At 39.2% G+C, this 26,406-nt stretch overlaps 1 protein-coding gene across 1 annotated transcript in view; it reads right to left on the reverse strand.

Moving 5' to 3' along the window:
* The window catches only part of fat3b (FAT atypical cadherin 3b), a 52,190-nt gene that overhangs the window by 19,928 nt on the left and 5,856 nt on the right, over positions 1 to 26,406 (reverse strand). Inside the window, exons 4-30 of the mRNA XM_026328286.1 lie at positions 23,949 to 24,067; positions 21,955 to 22,153; positions 16,696 to 16,757; positions 15,330 to 15,644; positions 14,492 to 14,702; positions 13,382 to 13,453; positions 11,265 to 11,401; positions 10,436 to 10,711; positions 10,032 to 10,242; positions 9,663 to 9,877; positions 9,281 to 9,439; positions 9,019 to 9,140; positions 8,643 to 8,825; positions 8,400 to 8,514; positions 7,998 to 8,261; positions 7,170 to 7,520; positions 6,592 to 6,765; positions 5,951 to 6,481; positions 4,948 to 5,312; positions 4,689 to 4,842; positions 3,992 to 4,099; positions 3,678 to 3,861; positions 3,218 to 3,438; positions 2,220 to 2,672; positions 1,595 to 1,729; positions 1,068 to 1,461; positions 376 to 572 (exon numbers count right to left, since the gene is read on the reverse strand). Of these exons, the coding sequence (XP_026184071.1) occupies positions 376 to 572; positions 1,068 to 1,461; positions 1,595 to 1,729; positions 2,220 to 2,672; positions 3,218 to 3,438; positions 3,678 to 3,861; positions 3,992 to 4,099; positions 4,689 to 4,842; positions 4,948 to 5,312; positions 5,951 to 6,481; positions 6,592 to 6,765; positions 7,170 to 7,520; positions 7,998 to 8,261; positions 8,400 to 8,514; positions 8,643 to 8,825; positions 9,019 to 9,140; positions 9,281 to 9,439; positions 9,663 to 9,877; positions 10,032 to 10,242; positions 10,436 to 10,711; positions 11,265 to 11,401; positions 13,382 to 13,453; positions 14,492 to 14,702; positions 15,330 to 15,644; positions 16,696 to 16,757; positions 21,955 to 22,153; positions 23,949 to 24,067 (5,927 nt within the window). The remainder of the gene's footprint in view (positions 1 to 375; positions 573 to 1,067; positions 1,462 to 1,594; positions 1,730 to 2,219; positions 2,673 to 3,217; positions 3,439 to 3,677; positions 3,862 to 3,991; positions 4,100 to 4,688; positions 4,843 to 4,947; positions 5,313 to 5,950; positions 6,482 to 6,591; positions 6,766 to 7,169; positions 7,521 to 7,997; positions 8,262 to 8,399; positions 8,515 to 8,642; positions 8,826 to 9,018; positions 9,141 to 9,280; positions 9,440 to 9,662; positions 9,878 to 10,031; positions 10,243 to 10,435; positions 10,712 to 11,264; positions 11,402 to 13,381; positions 13,454 to 14,491; positions 14,703 to 15,329; positions 15,645 to 16,695; positions 16,758 to 21,954; positions 22,154 to 23,948; positions 24,068 to 26,406) is intronic.

The raw sequence follows: 26,406 nt of genomic DNA on the forward strand, positions 1-26,406 counted from the left end.
TGAAATGGGGTATCCTCTGAAGACTGCACTGTTCAATTATCTTTTTATCACTGTGATTTTCTTCTCATAGATCACTCTGGCATAGTACTAATGCTAATTTTAGGATGGGTCTAAAAGTTGCAAGATCGGCACTGGTACAATGAACAAAAGTTCTAGCACTCATGCATCACTGTGATCTTTTCATTTCAACGTAGTGAGCATGGAGACAAAAAAGTGGCCAAACTGAACTGATACAATACTAAATCAAAGCAAAATGACACACTAGTTTATCTTTTATTACATAGTCTGCTCTACAATTCTTTGCATATTCGTTTTATTTGTGTTCCATTTCACATTTCCATTTTACCCATATTCCCATATGCTTTCCTCCCTGACCTGGTTGCAGATGGGACTGTTGTCATTGGCATCCATAACAGTAACTTCAACTGCAGTGCGAGCAACATAGAGGCCGTCACTGGCTGTGATGTTGAGAAGATACCAGTCCTGCTGCTCACGGTCCAGTAGACCACTCACATAAACCTTCCACTCCCCCTGAACAAGTGCTAGGCCAAACACGCCCCTCGGGTTTCCGCCTGGGAAGGATAATGATGAGGATTTTAATATACTGCAACAGACCTGTGAACAAACTAAAGGTTTTATTCATTTGCAAGATGTGATGCAGGTAACCTTTGGCGCAATCAATAAACATCTATCATCATAGTATATGCCAGGCTGGTGGTGTAGACAACAATGGCCTTTCATAGTTTAAAAATTTGACCTTTTATTACAATGCTTCCATTAGGCCAATCAGTATTTTTAAATGCCAGAACACAAAGCCAAAATATGCCATCCTTAGTCATTATCAGACAGTGTTATGTGAGTGGAAATGATCAAGCTCAGGATGAATGTGAGAGTTTTGCTGGCAAAGCCTTAAAGTGTTTTTTATTGCTCCCATAAAAAATGAGTGACCACAAAAAGTCATGTGCAACTCTGTAATACACTACTACTTATTCTGGAAATTGAATTGAAAATTACTGCAGAACAGAATGTCTTGAAGAAAATTATGTTACGTTCCCATAATTTCTTACCAGTTATGTAAAAGTTGACCAGACGGTTTTGATCTGTTCCATCTCGATCTTTGGTTTTCAGAACAGCCACCACTTCACCGAGGGGGTCACTCTCTTTCACCGCACCCCGGTAGAGATCCCTCTCAAACCGTGGTGGGTTGTCATTAACGTCTGACACAGTGATGGTTACTACTGCAGTGGAGGAGAGAGATTGCGATTCCCCCATATCAGAGGCCACTACTTCAAAGCTGTAGCTGGAGCAGGTCTCATGGTCCATCTGACTTGCTGTGGTGATCCAGCCTGTTTTACTGTCAATGGCAAAGACAGAACTTGTGGTGATGGGGCCACTGAAGGAGCGAGAGTCCTTTGTCATGTCCAAGTTGTAGGTGAGCAGAGGCCCCAGGCTGTAGGTGACCTGTAGTTTAAAAAAAGAGTAGTTAGTTAGTTAGTAGTAGTTAGTTTTCAAAGCATCTGCAATACTCTGAATTGAACTAGTGTGCTGAGAAATGGTAGAATATAAAAGAAACAGAACACTCAGTGCCACACACCTGTCCATTAGAGCCCCAGTCTGGATCAAGTGCACGCACTTGGACCACTCTTGTTCCTATTGGCATCCCCTCCATCACTGTAGCCACATAGGTGTTTGTCTCAAACACTGGCTTGTTGTCATTCACATCTAAGATCTGTAAAATAACAAATCTTCACCGATTCAGGTCAACAAAATTAGACTGAAAACAATATAACATCAAGTTAAAATTCCCTTATTAGCTGAATTATTTATTGTTCTTATTATAACATTATTAAGCATGCATACTCGCTTGAGATTGCAGTTGCTCTCATCAGCCACCACAGTGGCTGCTAAACCTTCTACATTGTATAATGAAGAATTAGTGAAATGTGTTGCTGTTATTCGTTTAAAAAAAAAAAAACTCTCATTACTGTCTATACCATTAACACTTTTGATCTATTATTTCTGAGTCATTGCTCTCCTTTCTCTGATATTGATTTAGTATTTTCTGGATGTGTGAACTCCTGGGTACACCCCTGTTTTTTTTTTTTTCATTTTTTATTTGATTGAACTCATGCATTGAAATAAGGATTCAGTTCAGTCTAATTCACTTCAATTTGGTTTAAATAGAAAATAAGCTGAAGTTGTTTAACAGCTTCACCAACCTTAACTTCCAGCTCTACAGTGGAGACCGACTCAATCAGGTCTCGTCTTGTTGTTGCTGCAACCTTGAAGCGAAAGATGCTGATCTGTTCATAGTCTAGTGGTTTGACCAGACGGATTAGACCTGTCTCCCTCTCCACAAGGAAGGTTCCCCCCTGGTTGCTGTCGAGCGTCTCTCCTCCAACTGCAGTGAAGAACCCAGTCTGTCCAGAGCTCATGTACACAGACCCAAGGGCAGTTCCCACCGCTGTGTCCTCTGGGATGGTGAATGAGTACTGAGGCTGGCTGAAGGAGGGAACAAATGCATCTGGAGGGACGACATGAATGAAGGCTGACACCAGGGAGTGTCTGGCTGGAGAACCACAGTCTGTGGCTTTGACAAAGAAGGAAAGCACAGTCCCCTGGAGGTGGTCGACAGTGCTTTTAGTCATCATCCAACCGCTGTCTGGCTCCACCTGGTCACCAGTAAAATCTCAATGTCATTTAAAATACTTCAGAGAAAATAATCGTAGTAGTAAAGCTTACCAAAAGATTTTTACTGTTTTGGCTTCCCATTTTGTCTTAAGTGGCTCTGGCCTGAACTGATAGGATTTGATTCAGTATTACTTGAGAATATTATTGTTTATTGCGACATAAACAATAATATTGCGACTACTAAGTTTTTCTGTTGTATTAACCTTTTGCACTACGACTTTTAATTTCACCTTAAGGCATAGTTGTTTATTAGTTAATTAGCTGTTTTCTTTGTGAAGAGCAAAAGTTGACTAAAGCATCAATCTTGTATGTTTGTAATCTTAAATGTAACATAATTTTGATTTGATCAGTAAAAATGTATAATCTACAGTTACCAGATGGCTGTTAATCCACTACACTGGGAAGGGTAACAGCATTAATTCTGTTTCTCATACATTTGTTGAGGTGTGAACCTGGTTATACTTGTATGTATGTAGCTTTGTTAAAACTGAGCCTAAACTATAAAGCAAAATGAAACTGTACTGACCTCGAGGACATCAACAAGTGATAGGCGTGCCTCGCTGTAAAGGGAATAGATGATCCTTCCATTAGACCCAGCATCTGGGTCAGTGGCCTGGATCTGTGTGACCAGAGAACCTTTGGCAACGTTTGCTTTAATGCTCATGCGGTACTCCACTGCTCTGAAGCGAGGGGCATTATCATTCTCGTCTGCAAGAACCACTCGCACTGTGCAAAAGGATGCACGGCCTGGAAAAATAAAACAACGTAAATGCTTTGACTTAACATTTGCATAACTTGTAATGTTGATAATGTAATTATAATGGGGCTGATCTTATTACATACGACCTAGAGTGCATTCGCTGAATACAACAACCCCTCATGCTTCAGTGTTAGCTGAACCTGCTACATATAAAGATAAGATGTTTGCATTTTTGGCTTTTGACAGGGAGTCAGTTTCCAGTCAGTTTGTGCAGTGTCCAAAATACCTCCACCATCCAGGGCCATAACGGTCAGCACCATGTCCTTATAAAGAGGATTTTCTCTGTCTAATTTCTGTAGAGTAGATATGATTCCATCCGCATCAATGGTGAACTGAGTTTTCCCCAGGTCATTGATGAAGGAATAGGTGATCTGGCCAAACAACCCGGAATCCTCATCTGTTGCTCGAACCTGAGCCCAATGAGGTCCATACAGAAATTAGAGAAATAGGTTTAGATTGTTAATTAAAAGCTTCTTCTGGATAATTGATGTAGCAATATTCCTGTTAGGAAACACTGCTTAGGAATCATGAGAAACATACCTGAATGACCTTTGACCCTGGAGGGGCATTTTCTTGGACTTCAGCCAGGTAGAACCTCTGGCTGAACACTGGGCTGTACAGGTTTGCTCCCAGCACATGTACAATCACCTGTGAATCACAGTCACTGTTAAAATGATTATCCCATCTTCCTCAATGTATCAATTCCTCAATGTTAACTGACAAAAATTATAACTAGCTGATTTGTCAGACATGATCACATAACATGACATGCAGACCAAATGAGTTACAGACCAGCTGTACATACTAACATCTCCACCTACTGTGGAGATATGTTGTTCATATTGTGTTAGAAGATGAGGAAATCAAAAGACTGGGGTGACATGTTATTGCTACAGCATGTTATGTGGTCTATCACAGATGCGGTATAACAAAACCAAAAAAAAAACCTACATGTCCCATTTGTAATTACCACTAAGGCACAGATGTGAACCTTTTTTCCAGCTGGCAGCTCATCCTCATAGTAAATCTGATATGACATGAATACACATTAACCTCCAACTGCAGAGCTGTTCGGCAGACAGTAGTAAAAGAACTGCAGTCACAGTTGACAGCTGCAAATCCTTGTAATAAATTTGAAGTGAGAGGTGGCTAAAGAAGGTCACTCAGTTTGTCGCATATTTACACTGCAAAGGTCAAAAAAGAGCAAATAATTTGGCAGAACTAAATTGTTGCTCACCTGAGCAGTGTTGGTGAAGACTCCATCTGACACAGACACATTGAGTTGATACGATAGCTTCATGCCTTGTCTCCTCTTATTAGACAGACTGAGCACTCCTGTATCTGACTCCATCATAAAAGTCATCCGCTCATTCCCTGAAAGAATACTGTACCTGAAGGAGAAAAAACCCAAAACACAATTTTGTAGTCATCATGGCACAAACACCAAAACAAGAACTTTTTTTTTTTTTTTTTTTAAAGCTTTTCTTTTTTCTTACTTCAATCTATGAGCGTCACAGATGTCAGCATCTGAAGCCTGAACACAAGTCACAAAGTGTCCTCGGGGAGCCAGTTCACTGACGAAAGCCTCGTACAGTGCTTGGCTGAAATTAGGTGGGTTGTCGTTTGTGTCAGTAACAGTCACAGTGACACTAACATCACTGCTGAGAGCAGGATCTCCACTGTCTGTTGCTCTGACAATGAAGTTGTAGCGCTGGATGAACTCATAGTCAAGCAGGCGTGCCGTGAATATCAATCCGCTGTTACTATCAATGTGGAAGTAGTCAGTGCTGTTGTAGATGTCAGACAGAATCTGGTAACTCACCGCAGCATTTTTCTCTGAGTCTTGATCCTGGGCAAACACCTAGAGGGAGAGTATGATTAAACTTTGCCTAATGTCAAGTAAGATTCAAGATAAGATCTGATTTGTTGACTCTTCTATACACACCAGCTACAATACCCACATTGTATTCAAATAAAAAGTGTAAATACAGGTCCGGGATTTTGCTAAGATGCTGTGAAAGGAAATGTCAAACATGCAGCATTTTTTTGAGGGAAACCATTAGAAAGCAGAGAATTAGAGTCCGACATTTTGTACAGGTTGTCAAAAAATGACAAACATGTTGAGATGGAGAAGGTATTATACTATTGGCAACTGTTATGAGCTGAAATAACAAATTAAATTGGTATTTATATGCATGATTATGTGTCAAAAGCCCATAACTTGCCTTCACATAGTATGACCTATATAGGGAACAATATTGAAATACCAGGCATAGTTGTGATGAACATTATTGTGATTATACTTCCAGAATAGTCTAGAGTCAAATATGACCCAAATCAGTGAGTTCAAGAAGATGGTGCCTTCAAACTGTCTTGTGCTGGTCTATTTGATAAATGATTTAGCAGCTAACATTCATCCACAATATCACTGAAGGGCCTTGAGTGATGAATCAGTCAGTAAAAGTACACACTGTACGGATTTAATAAACAGACACACACCTGTAGCACAGTCATTCCAATCATGGAGTTCTCAGGAAGCACGGTGGAGTACGAAGTGTTCTGGAACAGTGGCGGGTTATCGTTCACGTCCAACACGACAACGTCCACATCGACCTCAGACTTTGCTCCAGTCAGTGTATCTGTAGCCTTCACTGTTAACCGATAGTATTGCATGGTCTCATAGTCTAATGGGTAAATCACACTGATGATACCTGTGTCAAAGCCAATGTCAAACTGGAGAGAAGGGTCGCCATCTGGGATGGTGAAGATAATGCCCTGGCCTTCAGGACTGGTGGCATTTATACACAAGACAAAGGTGGAGACAGGTACATCCTCTCTGACAGTGACACCATAGAAAGGCTTGTCAAACACCGGCATGGCTTTATTTACTACAGTAACAGGCAGCTCCACCTCAGTGGACAGAGGGGGGAAGCCACCGTCAGTGGCCACAAGGACCAGGTTATACTCTGCATTAGATAAATCTGCCTCAAAGGCTCTCTTTAAGGTCACCTCTCCTGTCACAGGATTCACCTGCATGGAATATGAAAACACTAGTTTGTTACATGACCCTTCAACAATATACGCCCCCCATGTGAAATTAAGAAAACTTCATTCATGAGCAGGAAACATGAAGTTTTCACCTGAAAGTTTCTGTGCTTTTCCTTAAGGCTGTATGTCACCTCTCCATTAAGACCATAGTCTTGGTCCATGGCTGAGACCCAGAAAACAGTTGATCCTGGCTCTGCTTCCACCTGCACTGCAGCGTAGTAGGGGAGGTTCACAAACTGCGGACGATTGTCATTCACATCTTCCACCTAGAGAGATAGCAGCTATTTTAGGAAAATCTAATAGGGTCATTGGAAAGACAGCAAAAAAAATGGGAACTGAGCGCTTAAAAAAAAAAAAAAAAAAAAAAAAAAAAAAAAATCACCCTTAGGTAACAGGATCAATAAATATCACCATATTATCACCAAGAATTAAATACATCTACACATATAAGAACCTAAAATTGTATAAATGAGCAAATAGGTTTTTTCAGAGCAAAAACATAAGGCACTGTAAAAGACACTGCAGTAAAAGAAAATCACTTTAAAAAATAAAAACATATATACAATATAAAACTATCTTGACAAACTAAAACAAAAAGATACCTACACTAAGTAATAAGAAAATATGAGTCATTCCAAAAATCCATATGCACACCCACATTGACACACACCTGCACTTGTACAGTCACTCGGGCCACCCTCAGTATCTCATCTTCTCTGCTGACCTCCACCACCAGCTCGTAACTGGCCTTCTCCTCTCGGTCAAAAGGCACACCAGTGGTGAGCACCACTCCGCAGGTAGGCCGAATGGTGAAGCGTCCACCAGGGTTCAGCAGAGTGTACTTCAGCGGCTCATTGAGGCGGTGTCCGACTGTGTTGACAACAGTCACTAAAGTGACATTGGGTATATTCTCTGGGATGGAAGCGGAGTAGAATGGGAAAGTAAAGAGCAGACTGCTGTCTATAGCTTCACGGACAAGGACTGTGACCGATACCATGTTGGAGAAACGTCCATCCCACACCTTCAAGAAGATAGAAATGGAAGGGTTAGAGTGCCTTATTTTGTCCTCAGCATAAAAGAGAAAATTGTTTTCACCGTACAGTAAAGTGGCTTTTCATAACATGACACCATGAAGATGCTACTCTATTGAGAAAAAAAACAATCAGTGATGCATGCATTGCCCTTTTCTATCCTAACAAAAACAGAAAAGCAACCCTGGGGCAAGGCAACCTGGAGACCACCCATCTACCTGGCCAAAAAACCCTGCACAACTAGTTGAAATATGTTGCATCTAGACCCTGAATAATACAGGCTCAGGTGCATAATTCTGCAGCTGACCCTGCATGTCCTCTAAACTCCCCCTGGAAATCATTATTATATAAGGCAGTCTAAGCCAATAGTTTATGAGGCAGTGAAAGCATGCTGCTTATCTAAATTAGTTGTATGATACATAGAAATTCTCATCATGTCTGATGTCCACTGATGCCCAATTACTTACCTTCAAATTAAAGCGGTAACGGTCTTTATTGAGGTTCTGATTGATGATGGTCACAACCCCGGTGTAGCGCTCCACGGAGAAGTACTCCACATTGCTGTCCACCAGAGAGTAAACTAGCTGGGTGGTGGTGGTGAGCTCAGAGGTTATATCAGGGTCAAAAGCCTCAACTCGAAGGACCTCAACTCCAATGTAGGTTGGCAGGAGAAGAATTGTCTCATAGGTGTCCTGGGAAAACTTTGGAGGTGAGTCATTGATGTTGATCACCTTAGAGCAGACAAAGGTAGAAATTTGTTGTTAAAGTGGAAATAACATCAAAGTAATACAAATCTTACAGAGGAATCTGAGCGAGTCAAAAACAGTTCATCAGTCAGATAAAATAATTACTGTATGTCATTTACTTACCTTTATGACAACCTCTGCTGGGATGTCAGCACTTCTAGGAGGTTGACCACTGTCTCTCACATGAACCCGGAAGACGAACTCAGAGAAGGTCTCATAGTCCAGACTGGCAATTGTTCTAAAATTTAAGAATTGCTCAAATAAGAAAACCTTTTTGGCCCAGAAATTATGAGATCTATTAATTTATTAGCAAGTAAATGAGACATAGTTCAATTGATACTGATCTTATTTCTATATGAGCCCTACCGAATTGATCCAGTCCCTGAGTCGATGCTGAAAAACATGCGAGCAGTGTCATCTATGATGTGGAACACTAAGAGGGCATTGTGGTTGCGGTCCCTGTCAGCAGCCTGGATGACTAAGGGATTACCATCCTCTCCCAACACCACACTGTTGATTGGAGCAGCCTCACTGATTGTGCCCCCATATCTGTTAAGATAAAAAGAGGACACTGTAAAAGACACTGCAGTAAAAGAGGAAAGCTATGCATAAATCACTTTAAAAAATAATGTGTCATCAGCTAACACGGCTCAGCAAACAGCAAAGGAGCATGTCAGTGCCAAAGATGTACTCTTTTTTTTTTTTTTTTTTTTTGTACTTCATCTTTCACCATAATTGATACCTGATTTGCTGGAAGACAGGAGGGTTATCATTGACATCTCCCACCTGGACAATGACAGTGGTGCTGGCCTCTACTCCAGCCATGCTCAGAGCATGCACCACTAAAAAGTATGACGTTACTTGCTGCCAAAATAAAGAAAATGCAATGAGGAAATGTTACCATTTGTGCATGCATGAGTGACTCCAAAAAGACTCTATATTGAAAATTAGCAGATGGTGTTTATTCACACACCAACTATGTTAAAAGACAAGCAATGACAAACCTCAAAGTCAAGTAATTTACGGGTGCTGATTACACCAGTATGGTGGTTAATGAAGAAACAGTGCTCCTCATTGCCCCTGGTGATGTCATATATGAGTGCTGAGCGGCTCAGGGCGCTAACGGTGGCCACATGTGTTCCAATAGTACTGTTCTCCATTATCTATCAAAACAAAAACACTGGTAATGAAGTTTGAGGCATACTGGTGACTTACATGCAAAACTTAATTGATTACTATATCTACTTATTGTATGTCTATCACAAAATTTACCATCCATCCCTCTCTGTCATCATCAAAGCTTTTTTTTTTTATTCTGTTTATCTCTCCCTTGCCATAAATCTATCACAAACACCCCTCCTTTCAGTCAGCTGTCTCACTTTTTACCTCAGCCTGATACTCCTTCTGAGAAAATTTGGGTTTGGAGAAGTCTGAGAGTGTCATGGAGACGCGAACTGAAGCTGTGGACATTAATGGAGGAAATCCGCTGTCTGTAACACGCACAGTCAGGGTGTAAAAGCCGACACAGGTGAAATCCAGGTCCCTGGCGATGAAGATAAGGCCTGTGGCATTATCAATGCCAAACACACCACCGGTGTTACCTGAAAGTAGCAAAGAGGTTGCAGATACAGTAAACATGAAAAATAAAAGTGGTTCTCCTCTGACAAAGCATTAAAAATCAGTCACAACACGGTATAAAATGAAAGAAAACAGATGAACAGAATTAATAAACTTTACTTTCGGGTAGCATCACACCTGCTTCCATAGTATACGTGAGTTGCCCATTAATTCCATTGTCTTTGTCTAGGGCCGTCACTTGCAGTACAGAAGTGCCTACAGGAGAAGACTCATAAGCCACAGCATCATATACTGTGCTGGTAAAGTAGGGGATGTTATCATTGGAGTCCTCTACCGCCACTAGGATGCGAGCCAGGTCTCGGTTAAATGGAAACTCCTGATCCTTGACCTGAAGCAACATCAGGGAAAATGAGAGCTGAATATGGATAGTGTTGTAGGAGGCAATAAATAAAAGAAATCAGCTAAAATTAAGTAAGGCAGGCAGAGATGCCAAGAGGAGAATCATTTAGAAGAGAGCACAGCAACACACACACAAAGTAACGCACACAAAAACAGAATTTCTTTCCTGTCTCCCTTCTCACCATAATAGTGAGGATGTGCTGTGTTCTGGCCTCATAGTCCAGCCTGTCTGCAGTGTAGACGACTCCCGTCCCAGGATTGACCCTGAACAGTCTCATGCTGGCTGGGTCCACGCTGCCATAAATAGAGAAGCTCAAACGAGCGCGCTCGTCCATGTCTGACGCTCTAACTCTCAGTAGCTCTACGTCAACAGGTACATCCTCTGACACACTGACATCATAGGCCGACTGTGAGAAAACTGGAGGGTTGTCATTGCTATCTAGTATTCGGATAAACACCTGAGGGATAGAGACACAGAGGGGGTGTTAATAGGTACAGAGTAGAAATGTGCCATTGTTTTATCCTAAAAATAAGTGCCCTGTAGAAGGGTTAGTCATAGTGACTGATAATAGCAGATAAAGTTACAAGGGTGCTATATCATTGATACCTCATTCACACTAAGCTAAGGGAATATTTATGGTGCTTTTCTAAATCAGACAGTGCTGTCTAAGAGGGATGTGGGCTGTGTTTTGAATTTATACAAACACTTGACCTTTGCACACCTAGGCTAATCCCATTAATCCACTGATATCAAGAATCACTCTTACAAAGCAGACCTAGCAGACCCAGCCAAAATGGCAAAGGCAAAGGAGATGTCAAAAACAGAACAACATAAAGCACATTTCATAGTCAGCAAGAGATAACTTCAGAAAAATGGAGTCTAAGCATAGGAAGAATGAAAACTGAGAGCAAACAGGTCCCCTAGGTAGACGTAACAATAATTTAATTTGATGCGGGTCTGGAGTGCATAACAGGCAGTGCCAGTGCATAACAAATCAAATGTGCATGTACCTGTGCCGAAGCAAAGTTGGTCCCATCTGTCATTTGTACAGTCATGTTGTACACAGACTGCACCTCTGCATCCAGGGGCTTGGCCACAACTAGTGTCCCCACCCCCACTTGAAGGTCAAATTGCATGTCAAAGCTTCCTGGAATTCCACGCACATAGACACACGTGCACACGCCCACATGCGCACACACATACACACAGAGTTCACACATTCACACAGCACTTCAATTACTTAGTATTCACTTTACGTGCTAAACTCAGGTGCTCTGACTTATTACTGTGTAATTGTTTTGGCCAGATGCCTGCGTCTGGAGCTGGAGGGTCTGTGAAATAAAATGAACTGAAATGCAATGCAATGTAGCATCGAACCCACTTGGCAGCCTGAGAGCTGTTAACAGCCACACAAACATCTGTCTTATCACTCGAAAACACAACCCATCTCAAAGATCAAAAACCTATAACGGGTCTTTTCCACGGGTGGTGAGTGTACAGTTTAGAGGCTTAATGTTTGATTAGAGTGAAGGAGAGGATTGATATGTGTTAAGTATTCAGTACCATCTTTCGCCTCATTCCACCTTCTCTCTTGAGATCTCTGGGAGCTTGAGCTCTCCTCAGCATATGAATACTGATTGGGCATTTTTCACAGAACCACTGATGCATGTTGAGTCAGAGTAAACCACGGGGATTTGCTCTTTTTTCTCTGGTGGAGACATTGGTCAATATTACACTACTGGGTAACAGTCTTACAGCATTAAGAAAAACAGATTTTACAGTCTGCAGCCTCTAAATAAAATGACATATCCTGTTTCTTCCCTGTCTGTCTCTGTCTCAAGGCGGCTGATCATACCCCACAGTTAGTTTTGATACTGTAAAGCATTTTGGCTACAGTACAGTATGTCTGCAAAAGAAATTACGTAGTTCAGTCAGTAAATTCTGTTTAAAAACTACTGAAAACTGTATGAAGACCTGAATTTGTTTGATTATTGTTCTGTTAAATAGCAAATCATTTTGGTTAATTTGTGTTAATTTAATATGCTTGTTGGCAGATGTCACTGTACGTGACAGGTATGACCTATATATAACTTACTTATAAACATACTCTGTAGAGGTTTGGATCATTGGTGGAGCAGCAGAGTAATGGAATTGGTCCCTGTACTGTTAGTATCACATATACTACTAGCGACTACCTGCCAAGAATACATACGAACAAACTGACACCCATGAACATCAACCCAAAAATACAGATATGTACTGAAAGTGATAAGTGTGGTCGAATTTCATTTCCTGCAGTAACATCAGTGACAATGTTTTGCACTTTTTTTTCCCCTACTGTAAAAAATATACCAAACAGATTTTTTTTTGGCCATTGTTTGTTTTTTAGGAGCAAAACAAGCCGTGAACTGACATAAATTTGAGTGAAATATTGACTCAACTCTGTTTTAGTCTCTTCCAGCTTCAGAGGAATTTCTATCATGTTTCTTAGCCTTTGTCTGCTGTTTAGTGGTGAGCAGGTAGTATACAGTGAGTTTTCAAAGCTCTTTGGAGCCACCAGAAACAACTCTTTGAGACTAGGAAGTGGACCTTAACAGTAAAGCTGTGGGACAGACAGCTAAACAATGGGATGAAAACTCACATTAAAGTTCCCTTAAACAGAGAGGACCTACAGATTTCTCTAACAATTCCCTGTATAGGTTCATCACCACTCTTACATTATTTGTCATTTTGACAAAGAGTTAAAACAAATATACTGTATACTAGTAAATATTAAGTGTCTCAACACTGGAACACACTGTAAATACACGTTCATTTAGAGTGTCTTTGAGGTAGGAACAATAAAGACTGACTGAGTTACATCCCTTCACCTTTTTATTTTCCCAAGTAGAAGCATTGTAGCTGAACTAAAGTCATAAACATGTCGTGGGCAGAGATAAACAGCTAGTAAAATAGTAGTAGCTAGTAGTTTGTGTGGAGTTGTGTGAGCATCCTTTTTCAAACTCAGATCAATCAATACTGCCTTTGGTTAAATAAGGTCCTGCTACTATATGGTACATTTTCAGAATTTTCTGAATTTCTCCAGGCATTTGAGAAAGAGGTAGGGCAGAATTAACTTTACCCAGACCTGTGTCAAGTGAGCAATTTCTTCCACACGCGTTCTGAGGAATGTAGAACATTTCTCTGGCGAGCCGTCCACCTTAGCAGGTAAGAGAAGAATAAAAAGAAAAATAGATGATTAATATTTAGGGAGTTAAAGATAGCCCAGTGATCAAATGTCTGCATAATCCACAGTATATACAGCACTCTGCAAAGTCGGCCTCTGGATGTTTTCACATTCATGTTCATAACTAAATAATTTCACTGTTTAACATACTACTTCAGCATGCCATGGAAATGTGATTCAGTCATCAATGATATTCAGTTCAGTTCTTGAATTTTGGGATAAAAGACAATCAATGTTGTACATATTTAACTTTAGGTGAAAAAATGAAATATTAATGAGCTTTTCCTGTACAATTACTCCACTGATCTCAACTATAAAAGCAAAACAGCCAAAACCTGCCACATTTAAATTTTCTTTAATGTGTGTGACTGAAGAAAAAGAATCAACTACAAATCAACCAAGGGAGCTGGGTCTCTATTATGGTTTTATTATGGTAAATTATCCCATTCTCTGTGTTTGCAAGCTGTTGGCCAAATAATGAGGAAATGCAGTGTTTTACAAGGACAGTGTTCTCCCGCCTGTGTATAATTCATGTAAACAACAAAACATGCCAGTGGCCTTTTGATTTTAATGATCTAACTCTGATCTAACAGACAATAAAAACTACCAGCAGTATCTCTCTATTAGTGAGGGGAAATCCGTTTAAATATGTCCAAGTAACAGCAAAGTTGTGATGGAGGTTGGTAAGGAAGTCACCAATTTGTAGATGGATATGTCTTTTCACTTAAATTCAAAATTCAACATCATACTTCACCTCACGTGTTCATCAGTCTGATGGCTTCTTGATTAAAACCTTTTTAATATATCAATTGAAAATATCATTTAAAAAATTGGACTGACTTGGATCATTTAGTTGTAATTTTAATGTTCATTTAAATTTTGCATGGTTGGCAAACCTATTTTAGGTTATTAAAAACTTTAATTAAATGCATTGCAATTAATCTGACAGCAAAGAAAAAACAGTCCTCTGACCAGTCAGTTTAGTGTCATACTATATATTCATTTTCTTACCAATGATATTGAACCAGACAGGTGTGCTTGACTGGCTGACCGCAACTACTCCCACTGGCTGAGCAACAGCAGCTGTCTCTGAAATGGAGAAATTGTAGTATCTCTGAGTGAACTGTAAAGGCAGAGGCGAGGGGACAGGTTTGCGAATCCACTCTACATGGAGTTTGACAGTTGACCATAATGGGGGATCACCGCTGTCCTCGGCTTTAATCTAAGAGAAGGAACAATAGAGAGAAACCATACATTATGCTGACACACATAGACTGGCAAAACTATACTGATGAGAAGCTTTGATTTCAAATAGCTTGCTATGTCATTCACATGGGAAACGTATCACTGACTGAAACGAAAAGACTGAAGACCAGAAGTTATAAGCCCAACACACTATTTGAGTTATTATTTGCTTAAGAGAAATATATTGTCCTTAAAATAAAGGAAAGAATAAGACTGATGTGTTTGTTGTGCATGTTAAGTGCAAGGCCACTTCCATAACTCAACTATAAAAAATGAAACTGAGTACAAGTTAAAAAAAAAAAAAAAATCTCCAGCAGCTCAACAACTAAGTAATGAGTCAATCAGAATAAGAAAGATCAGGTGTAAAATCTGCACTGGTGATGACTACATTGTTATTATGAAGAATAAGGTACATTGACTGCTTGTCCTTAATTTCAAACCATTTAGTCTGTAATTAAAACTACAGATGAGAGTATAGATTTATTTGTTATTTGTCAGGTCTTACTTGCTAAATCTTTACATAAAATATCATTGTAAAATTAAAAAAATGAGGTGCATTCATAAAAACAACTATCAAGCATTAAACTCTTTATATAAAACTCACAGTGAGGATATCATAGCTTCCTGCTGTCACCATCTTCTTTGATGACACCATAGCAGTCCTGGGGTCAATACTGAACTTTTCATCATCATTACCATCAACGATGCTGTAGGTGATGTTACCATTGGCTCCCAGATCACGGTCATACGCAAAGACGCGATAGACCGGTTCACCACGTTTGTTGCGGTCTCTTTCTGGCAAGCTGATGCGGTAGGTGACTTCTGGGAAAGTGGGCGGGTTGTCATTCTCATCCTCAATGTGAACTATGACCCACACCGTAGACTGCCGGGTGGTCAGTGGGCCGTCTATAACTGTTACCTGAAGAGAACACACCAGTGTGTAAGCACACATACAGAAATAATTCTGGTCATGTTTTTTTGGAACATGTTTTGTCTCATCTGATTTTATTTGTGAGTGCACACACGGCATGGCTGTCACTGCAGACTGCAGAGCCACGTGGCGCTGAGCTCATGGGAAATCTCTTTGTATTATTGATCCCCTGGAGGGAGAGGCAGAGGTCTGATCAATTGATCAATTGCATCAGATCAGGGTGAACACCACTGTTGCCAGCCCGACTGCTCACTAGACTTTTAATTACAGACAGGCAGTAGGGTGGGTGGCATGCATGGATTGGTACTCGTTCCTATTCAAATCTCAGGACATGACAGGACAAGATGATATAACAAAATCTACCTCTGCCCCCAGTTTTAAAATACTTGTAGTTGTGAAATGTCAAATATATATAGTGCTTTTTGTGCTGCTTTCATTTGGTAGTGTGCTGTCATAAACTGGGTTCTTATTAAGTACTGAAGGTGAACAATGCAGTAAAAAGAGTTATTGAGCCTAGACAAGCCAATTGGCCGTACAGAAACAAAACACCAAGCTGCAAGACTGTGGGTCAACTGGGGGTTATTTCATTTCTTTTTTAAAGGGCCAAAGTGCCTGTAGATTCAACAGAATTTAATAAGTTGTAGTAAAAGTCTGGGGAAGTTGAAGTTTGCTCATGTCTCTCAACTTGAGAATCTCTGATTATCAGGTTCATCTGCATGCAGAGCAGCAGGAGCAACAGAAATGGTAATCACGGAGCTATCTGTATGCCCAGTGTCTGGTCTTATCAAATGCTAAGCAGACCAACTGCTTTCCTCCCTGTTCTCGTCCTGACTACAGAAGATAACCAATGATGAATGATTACATTTAGAAAATCCTAAACCTGGGGCCCAAAACTACAGCCATTCATCACAGTATATGGAGCCTTGAGGGCCTGCCAGGGTTGTCCTTCACCTTGTCTCTGTTAATAGTGGACTGTGGCAGGTGGCAGGGCCAGATAAATAATAATAGTATAAATCTATGATCAGGTTTTTTGCTTTACCTCTAGGAAGTGCTCCGCCTGTTGTTCTCTGTCCAGTTTCCTCGCGGTTGTTGTGATTAGCCCTAGAAATCACAAAAGAACATTAGATTACACAAACACAGATTTACACTCGGTTAGTAAAGATCTGCTGTCACAACCAGTATCTCTTCAACATTTAATATGAATCCTTTTCAAAATCCAAAATAATTTCCTATTAGAAAGCTTTCCACCACAGTGGGTGTGTGCATGCGTATCCTCACATGCACATATAAAGCTCTAAAATCTATTGCCTGTAGCTCTGGCAGAGGAGATGGCATTTGGCACATGTTCATATGGCACTGTATAGCTGAGGGTCATTCAGTTGGCCAGCATTAAAGGAGTTAAAGGAGTGAGCTATTGATAATAGTTTTGATCGAACTAGTTTATTCAGATGATGGTTAGGTGGTTTGACAAATGCTAGGAGGATGCACTGGAGATCACATAGAACAACAGATCCATTTTCCCTCTGACATTCCCCAGAAATTACTCTGGCTAGCAGAGAAACAAGACGATGCAGGCATTGATCCATGAAAAGATTCAGTCCATTTTATGACAGTATTACAATCCTGTTAGCCAACTTTTGTTTTTCTGAAGAAATGAACATTGATCATAGTCCTTGTATACTATTCAGCATCCGATGAGAGCATTCACAGAGATGTACACCGAATACACAGTGAAATGGGCACATTTGTCTCAGCCTGGATCTATTTTATCCTAACACATGAATATAAACTCATAGAAAAAAAAAAAAAAAAACACACTGAACCAAGTACTGAAATACAATGATTTTGTTTTAGAATTGAATTTGAGTAACTACATGTATGCATTACAAATAAAGACACCAACATACTGATACATAAAAATATTCTGAAATTATTTTTACATGGACTTTTATGAGGATTAATTATAATGAATGCACTTCAATGGTGGTAACGTGTTTGTTTCAGTGTAATGAAGCGTTGCAGTGAAGTGGGATTATTCTGGATGCTTAAAATATCTGTGCAGTCAACACTCAATGAATAGAGTGAAACCATGGTGCGCACACAGTCATACACTTTCATGCTTGCACACATCACAGTGTCACCTTCAGCTTGCTACGCAGGCTAACTTCAATTAGGCAAATTAGAAGTAAATCTGGAGCAGTGGTCACAAGCTGCAAGAGAGAGACTAGGGCAGGGAGGTGGGGCTTGTTCAGCAGAACACCATGCGAGTACCAACACTGATAAAAATCAATGATCTACAGCTCTCAGCACATCTGCAGTCGAACAATCTGTTTTTGTGATTGTACACAAGAAAAAATAAGTTAAAAATACTCACCCGCAGCTTCACAGACACACAAAATTTATGTAATGGTCCAGTGGCCTGTTTGAAATCTTTAGACCTCTCCTCCTCTCTATAAAATACTGTCAACATCGTTTCACAGACTAGTTCTTTGCCATATAGAGGGAAACAGCTCTCATATATTTTCTACCTGGAGCTACATTAAAAATATAAACTTTTCAAATTTGAATTCCTACTTTTGGTAATTGTTGATCATACACATCAACTCAAATATGTACAGATGATTTGTTAACAAATTAACCAGTAGGACTGCAAAAAAAAAAGGTCACACAGCCACTATGACTCCATGATGATGGCACTCTGCAAACGTGTGTGCTCTTACAAGAAGCACACCATCTAGCACCCTGTGTCAACACTTATCTGTTCTGTTTTCTTCCCCAAAGGAGGTAGACTTCACTCACATACTCTCAAGACAGACAGCACTGTGAGCTGTCACAGCACATTTACACATTTTGCACTCATTCAAAGTTATGCTTCAGTACATTTTGGGTATCGCTGCAGTACCTCAAACCCATCAAGCTGACACTTCCAGAGTGGGCTTGAAAAATATTATTATTCGAACCACCCCAACCTAGTTTTGAAAAACAATTTGAAACTTGAATAGTTTTTTTTTCTGCAGTTCGGGTCATACTATGGCTGGCAGCTGCTTCATGAAAGCAAATCAATCAACTGGGTTTTGTTTATCCGTCTATCCAATGAAATCGCTCTGGTATATGGAAAGTTTTTGACTGGGTAAACAGTGATGAGTGGTACATGTTTTCTTAGTGGTACATGTTTTCAGTCATGCATGTCCAGTTACCAAAAAAAAAAAACAAAAAAAAAACCTTCACTGTCTGTCCCATTATGTTGCCAATTATAGTAATGTTTTGAAATTCATACAGTGTGATTGTGACTTACTAAAACGGCAGAACAGTATATCCACGAAAAACAATAATTTTTTATGCTATTTATTGGACTTTTATAAGCTGGTAGAACCCAGTCTGAAATGTGGCCTCTGAGAGAAAAGACTGCATTAAACATTAAAAACCAACTGCTTGGTATTGCAGTGAAAGTTAATTTAGAGAGTTAGGAAGATAGTCATCAACATGAATTCCTGCCTTTTCATTTAAGGCCATTAAGAAATGGAACCAGCTCCTTGTTACTTTGAATGCAAGAAGATTCCAGTATTTTTTCCCATTATGATAAATAATAACAAGAAGGTGACGATTCGGAAGGGAGATGGGGAGTGTGTGTCGATGGTGGATGTGTTGGGAGGTCACAGTGAATTAATTTTATACAATTGAATGCATGTTACTACTTATACTACTTAAAAATAGTGTTATGTGATATGATTTTTATATTTATGCTACTATATTTGCATACATACTCTGTATTGTGTCTATTAAAACCAGCTGTTGCCTAAATCTCTTCTTATTTCATGAGATTAATGTTTGTGGAAATAGTCTCTGATAAACAAATAAATAAATAAATAAAAAGAAAGCAAAATACTGTGGGCCTATTACAGAGACAGACAGCAGGGCTCAGATGTTTAAAAACTCTCCCCTGTGGCACATCCAAAACACAGACACACAAATGAACTCTCACATGCACAAAAGAAATGTATTTTTGTATAGTTAAGTGTGTGTTATGGTTAATGCAAACACATGGATACACATTTTTATGTGAGATTTACACTTTATGAGGTGGGATCACTTCACAGACTTACTGCAACTGTCCTCTGTATCATAAAGTTGTAGTCGTTTGATGAACTCACCCTAAAAGGTGTCTTTCACTCTTACACATTCATTACAGTATATATACAGCTGGTGGATATGTGCTCTAATTTGCCGAATAACAAATCAACTTGTCAGGATGATGATGACATTCACATCTTCTGGATGCACCAAAAGGCACAATACCTCAATTATTACAGCTAGGAGATATATGACCTACATCATATTTTACTCCCAAAGACACAAAAAGTTCAAGATTAGTTCTGTATTGTAGTGTACTGGGTACAGTTTACACATTAATGAGGTCTGTACTAGAATTCATATTAGTATTGTTCATCCTGGTCTGCTTCACTGCAACACTGTGTGAGTAATAAAGTAAGGAGTAAAGGATGAAAAAAATTGAGTGATTTACAGCATCAATATGCAAACAGAGCATTAGGGATTTCTTTCTACCAATAACTGATATTCTGCATTTTGCATACAGCCTGTCATCACCTGATCATTACAATGACATCTCTTTGAATCAACATACAGGTTCCTGTAACAGCTGAAATGTGCATAACTGCCTTTTGATGTCAAAACACTGATAACTTAATCTAGGGCAGAGACAGCAAAGACTTCACAATGTTTTTTTTTCCGCTGGATTTGAATAAAACATTTCACCTCTTCAATAATTCTTTAATGGAAGCTTCAAGCAAAGCTTGTACTCTGAACGCATGGGAACCTTCCTAGACTTCAAACTTGGCAGCTAAAACTGAAACACATCTGAATTTATTTGCTTTAATAATGTTTATATTCTGTACTGATACAGCAATCCTACTTCCAACTTTCAAATGTGCACATTTTGTCAATATACCAGAATTACTTGACAAATAATAGAAGATTTTAAAATTGTTCTACAGCAAGTGTGTGAAAAGTATGGGTTCCTGTTATTGACAGTGTTTAAGATATTCAGAGATTTGAAATGATGTTCCTGCATAATGTTGTGAGATGATATTCAGTTCACAGACCTTAGCTGTAAATCATCTTTTGTGAGACTGTTGAACAAAAGTATCAATGTCTAGAAAGGATTTTGCACACATACGGTTCAGATGCACACAGAAGATCTGGCACAACAACCATTTTGAGAATGTACAAACAAAATAGGTGCAGAAACTATCTCGACAATGAAGTTACACAAAAAGCCTGCAAAAAGGAACATTTCTGTGAATATCTTAGGCTTATCTGCACATATGAAGGTCTCTGTATAGGTCTTAAGAAAACTGCTGCGTCAGTTTTAATCACACTGTGATAGAGTCACAATTTCTGAACAAATCTTTATAGCTCAATTATAATGACTAATGCATAGATCCATTCACAGAAACAGACATGTCCTTTTGTAGGTACACATAAATTTCAAATTTATGCAGTGCTCAGGGACAGCATTTATCCAAAAGGTGACATTTTTCCCACAGTCCTACAAAAGGTAATATACAGTAAACTCACTGGCTACACAGGAACTTTAAGACGCTGCCTTGATCCTATATATAGTAGAGTGGGTTTATGGTAGTTGGCAGTACTTTTTGAATAAGAATCTAATTCTAAATCTCAGCTATTCTTTCTGAAACCATATGCCTTGGTTTTCCTTTAAACTTTTTATTTTCTGAGCAAGGCATGTTTTTATTCATGCTACTTTAAAACACAAAATGCATAGCAATACAGTATTTGGCTTTAGCGGGAAGCAAAAATAATGGGACAGAAAATTGCTTTGACTAATGTAAACTCCTTTATAATTAGGTGATGTTCACCCACACACTGGCGAGTTAAAAAAAGAAAAAATCTGCGCTAATCATCAAATACAGTGGAAAAAGTGTTCACCACTTAAAAAAACAATATTCAGTTCAAAGTGCAGTGAAGATTGTCTGGGCGTCTCGTCAATGTCCTATATGTTTGACTGTGTGGGCATAAGAGTCTTTTTAATTTGTTGTGTGGGAACCAAAGCTTTTTATTTAATAAATAAAGTAGGATGTGTATGATGAAAGAAAATCTGACTAATTTCAGAAGCAAAAAACATTAACACAAAAGGCTGGTATAGCTATTTATTTCTAAGGATATTTTACTAATTATGCTGTTAGTCAACTGCACTGCTTTAGCAATTATTTCACCTGTAAAATTTAATCATTTACATTTGTGTGTTTGTAAGTCTTACCTGTTTTTGGATTGATAGAGAAGAAATTCTGCGGGTTGCCAGCAGTGATACGATAACTCAGACGACTCGGGGTGGCAGTGAGGTCGGGGTCCTGCGCCTGGATATGAATGACTGACACATCTTTGGGAGAGTTCTCCATAACAACTGGATGGTAAATAGGATCCGAGGTGAGGGGAGCATTGTCATTGACATCCTCTACCTGAGAGTGAAAAAGAAGAAGAAAAGGAAGCGAATGAGAGACAAAGTGGAAAGAGGAAGAGAAGGCACAGTTTGAATAAGCAATGGGAATAAACAATCTTGTTTGTATTCATTTTCCCTGTCCTCTGTATCTGAGATGCATCTGAATTGGCAATGGATGTGTTGAGAAAACAAAACCTTCTAAATCAGTGTGTACACTATGATGATATTGTGTAATAATATCTACAGGTTCAGGCTCAGGTTTATTGTCATTTCCATACATATTCAAGATATACATGAAGGGAAACAAAATGTCATTCCATGTGCAACATAGAACAGCCATTAAGGGTGAATGCAAAACAATACACAAAATAAAGAAATAGTTGATTTAACTAAAAAAACCAAACTATAAATGCTATAAGTGCATGCTAACATTAGCAGTGGATGCAAACAAGGTACTATGTATTTTCTGCTCTTGTAGCAAACTTGACATGCAGATTTTTAATCAGCAACTCATGAAATGCAGCATGGACTGGGTCTGGGTTGATCAGTTATCAATCACAAAATGCAAATTTATTTAGCAGAGAATGTCATACAGTATATGTCAGACTTTAAAGGCACTGCAAATTAATTTCCCCTCTTACAGCATAGATCAAGAATATTTATGATGAACAGAATGTTGATTGAGTGTTCGCTAGGAGGCACAGAGAGCCAAGATGGTTCAGCCGGTGAATGAGGAGCACCTGTGCCTGATTAATCTCCCTATTTTTGCCCGTGATGAAGAGGCCTTGAGTAAAGCACCCGATCACAACGACACACATGAATATCCCAACACCAGAAAAGGCTGTTTATTTTTTTAATACACCACTGAAGTATTCCCCAAGGGGACAGCAGCGTTATAACAGTGATGTATGTATTTGAATGTTGAGACAGTGGATTACTTAGTGCCAAATAAAAAAGAAGCTGGAGCAGATTATTCCCTGCAGTCTGTGTTAGATAGACTATTTCTATAGTTATCAACTGCACTCAGCCCCATTAACATTTTAAAGAGTAATACTCTGATTGCTTAGCTTTTAAATGTTGTTTTGGATGTAATGCTTCACCATAATAAAAGCATCAAAACTACTGTGTAGTTACATGTTGGCAGGGTGTAAAAATGTGTACACAAAGAAGCTACTGTTATGGCAGCACCTCTATGGCATTAAAAAAAAAAAAAAAGATATGAGCACTTACATGTTAGAAAATGACATGACATTAGAAGTCCTGGGTGTATAATTAAATATAATAAATAAAAGCCAGAAAGACATAAAACTGAGTCTGTGGTGACAGAAATGTAGTTGGAAATTAAGGTGATATTAAGCAAGGATGACCCTACTCTAACTACTTTCTAAATATCAAACAATGACCCCTTGACCTTGAATAAAAGCTCTAAAATGTTTCTTTTGCAGCACATGATACCTAAAAAGCTGCTGTACCATCTATTTACAATAAAATGGCATGAAAAGACTAATTAGTATTTCAATGGAGATTCTAGCTATTTTCATATCTAACTTTTTCTGGGACATTTTATCCCCACTGCTAAATAATTCAGTTTAATTAGTTAGTTTAGTTTAATTTTCCAAATTTCACTGAATGTAACGTAGTTACAAAAACTACATTTTTGTGAGTTATTAAGGTTATCAGAGCTTTATCAGAGTGAAAGACACAGTTCAATTTATGCTTGTGCTGTGGCATTTTAAGTGTATGCTTATTTCTCTGTGCAAAAATCTTCTGCCAAGTCCTCTTTTGCATGCATAGTATAATGTGAATATTGGTACCTGGATGAAGACTTCAATAGAAGCCGACAGGGGTGTAACCCCTCTGTCTGTGGCATAGACGGTAAGCCAATAGGAGTCTTTGGTCTCACAGTCCAGTATGCCTGCAGTGTAAATCACCCCTGTTGAAACAGACAGGATTAGAGCAGTTGTTGCTTGGATCTGAGAATACATATCTTAGCTATGTGTATGTGTATGTATGTATGTGTGTGTGTGTTAGGGCAGTCCAGGTATCATTAGTAGAATACACCTTTAAAAGATCTCATGGAGAAGGTCTTTGGATGGTAAGTTCCCAGAGGCAAAGACACAAATTTAGAGTAAACTTTGTGTCCTGGCTTCACTGATATTCACAGACATTAGTGGCCACCGCTGTAGTCACCTTCAATATTTCAGCCTCTCTACAGCTAATCACAGCTGACCAAACTGCTCCTTCTGCTATTTGCTTAGTGCTAAATGTACCCTGAACTGCCCTACACCAATAAAGACACACACACACACACGCTACCAGACACTCACACACATTGACTGGCATGTGTATAGTCGCCTTAAGGAAGATGAGTAGCTGACAGCTTTGGTGACCTCTCAAGGGACAAAGAGAACACTCACAATGGATGACACATGAGTGCCTTTTTTTTTTTTTTTTTTTTAAATCAATCATGCAGGGCTGTCCATGCAAACACTGGGGAAAAAATGACACACACCATTAACTCTAGGTTTTAGAATTCTTTCATCCCGACCACAATGGTGCAAGATTAGAAGTGCCACACAGCTTATTTAAAAAATGCAAATTAGTATAAAGAAACATACTAATATGTAGTAACATTTCTATCAATAGAAAAGAACACATGCTACGAATGAAATGACTGAACTGATGATACATTAAATGGTCAGTTGATGCATTATAGCTCAGTGCACACAAATTTCATGGCACTGTTAAAAGCACGTGTTTCCTGGGACCAGATTAATCTCTTACTTGAACTGAGCTGAAGAAACTTGGTAAAAGCAAGGATGTATGTGTTTGCCAGTGCTTGCAGAATCTGTGTATGGATTTGAGCTTCAGTATACAAATAATTAATTCAACAAAAATGCTAGACAGGACTCTGACTGGATATGTTCACAACTTTGGCTTTTTCATGTTTACCTAAACCTAAAGCTGCTATAACACTAGTGAGTTTATGGGCTCCTCCGGTATGCACTGAAATATGATAGAGGGACAACAGATTTGATCAAAAAGTTAGTTTCCCTGGTCATGTGGTGCAAAATAACACCAGATCTGTGATTCATTTGACTAAAAACTAAATGTGCATGTCCCTGACTCTAATGAGGCAGAGAGAGAGCCAAGACAGTTCAGCAGACTCCATGCCCCTGGAGTAAACATGTTCAGTGCCAATCTTGCTTGATTCCGTGACTAGTCTGGGCCCCCCTATTAAAAAGAGTTTTGCAGAATATCATCTAAACAATTTATAAAAACATTTTGCTCAGTGAAAATGCTGAAAACCAGAGCAACTTGCGCACAACTTCTAATTCAGTAATGCCTTTCTGGAGACCAAGAATTATCTTTCTATTAACATACAATATATCAATTTGCTTGTACTGTTGGAGAAATTAACTTCAGTTGAATATGTTTGTTATTCCCTAACTTGGCCTTCTACTCAGCTACAAGCCCAACATGACACAAGCATACAATTCAGTGATTAGAGCTGTAACTGTGTGGCCTTTTTGTGTATACTTGAGTCCATCCTGTTGCAGCTTCCTCAGCTGCATGGTAAAGGTGTTGCCTTATCACTAGAAAGTGTGTCTATGTCAAATTATGACTAAGCAGCTGCCCAAGGCACGCACAATGCATAATAAAAGTGTTTGCTGAAATACATCCTTGCGCTGTCGTCCTTGACCATGTCCTTTTCAAACCACATCTCATCTCTGTCAGATAGCTCGACAAAGAGAGACGAGGAAAACAGAGCTGGCTGTTTCAAAAGCTCTTTGAACTTTAAGACCGACAGGCACTATTCAGTGAATTCAATATAAATCTGACATGACAGCATCCATTCTCACCATAAATAACACACTTCAAAGACTGAACAAAAAATTGAAGGGTCATGGCATATTTTCTAATCTAGATGTTTGCAGTACACTTGGGTTTACATCCACCTGTCATGTCTAGTCAACTTCTCCTTTCTGGAAAAGCTGGTTTTGGTTTCTCACTACCTAATTAATGCCACCATACCCAATAATCAGTCCTGAGAGGATGTTAGAATGTGATGTGTATTTTCTGCATCTTGAACTGAATAGCTCAAATAGTGTGTGCCAGAAAAGAGCACATTAAAAAATATAGCCTATTAATTTTTAACAAATGCAGAATAGATTACTTTTTTAAAGTGTGTTTGCCTGTAACTTAAAGAATGCTTTATCCTGACTGTGACAGATCATGGAGCTTGCAAACCCACTAATAGAAGAGCAGTGG

Source organism: Mastacembelus armatus, chromosome 14 (genome assembly GCF_900324485.2).
Source record: "Mastacembelus armatus chromosome 14, fMasArm1.2, whole genome shotgun sequence".
Classification (NCBI taxonomy): domain Eukaryota; kingdom Metazoa; phylum Chordata; class Actinopteri; order Synbranchiformes; family Mastacembelidae; genus Mastacembelus; species Mastacembelus armatus.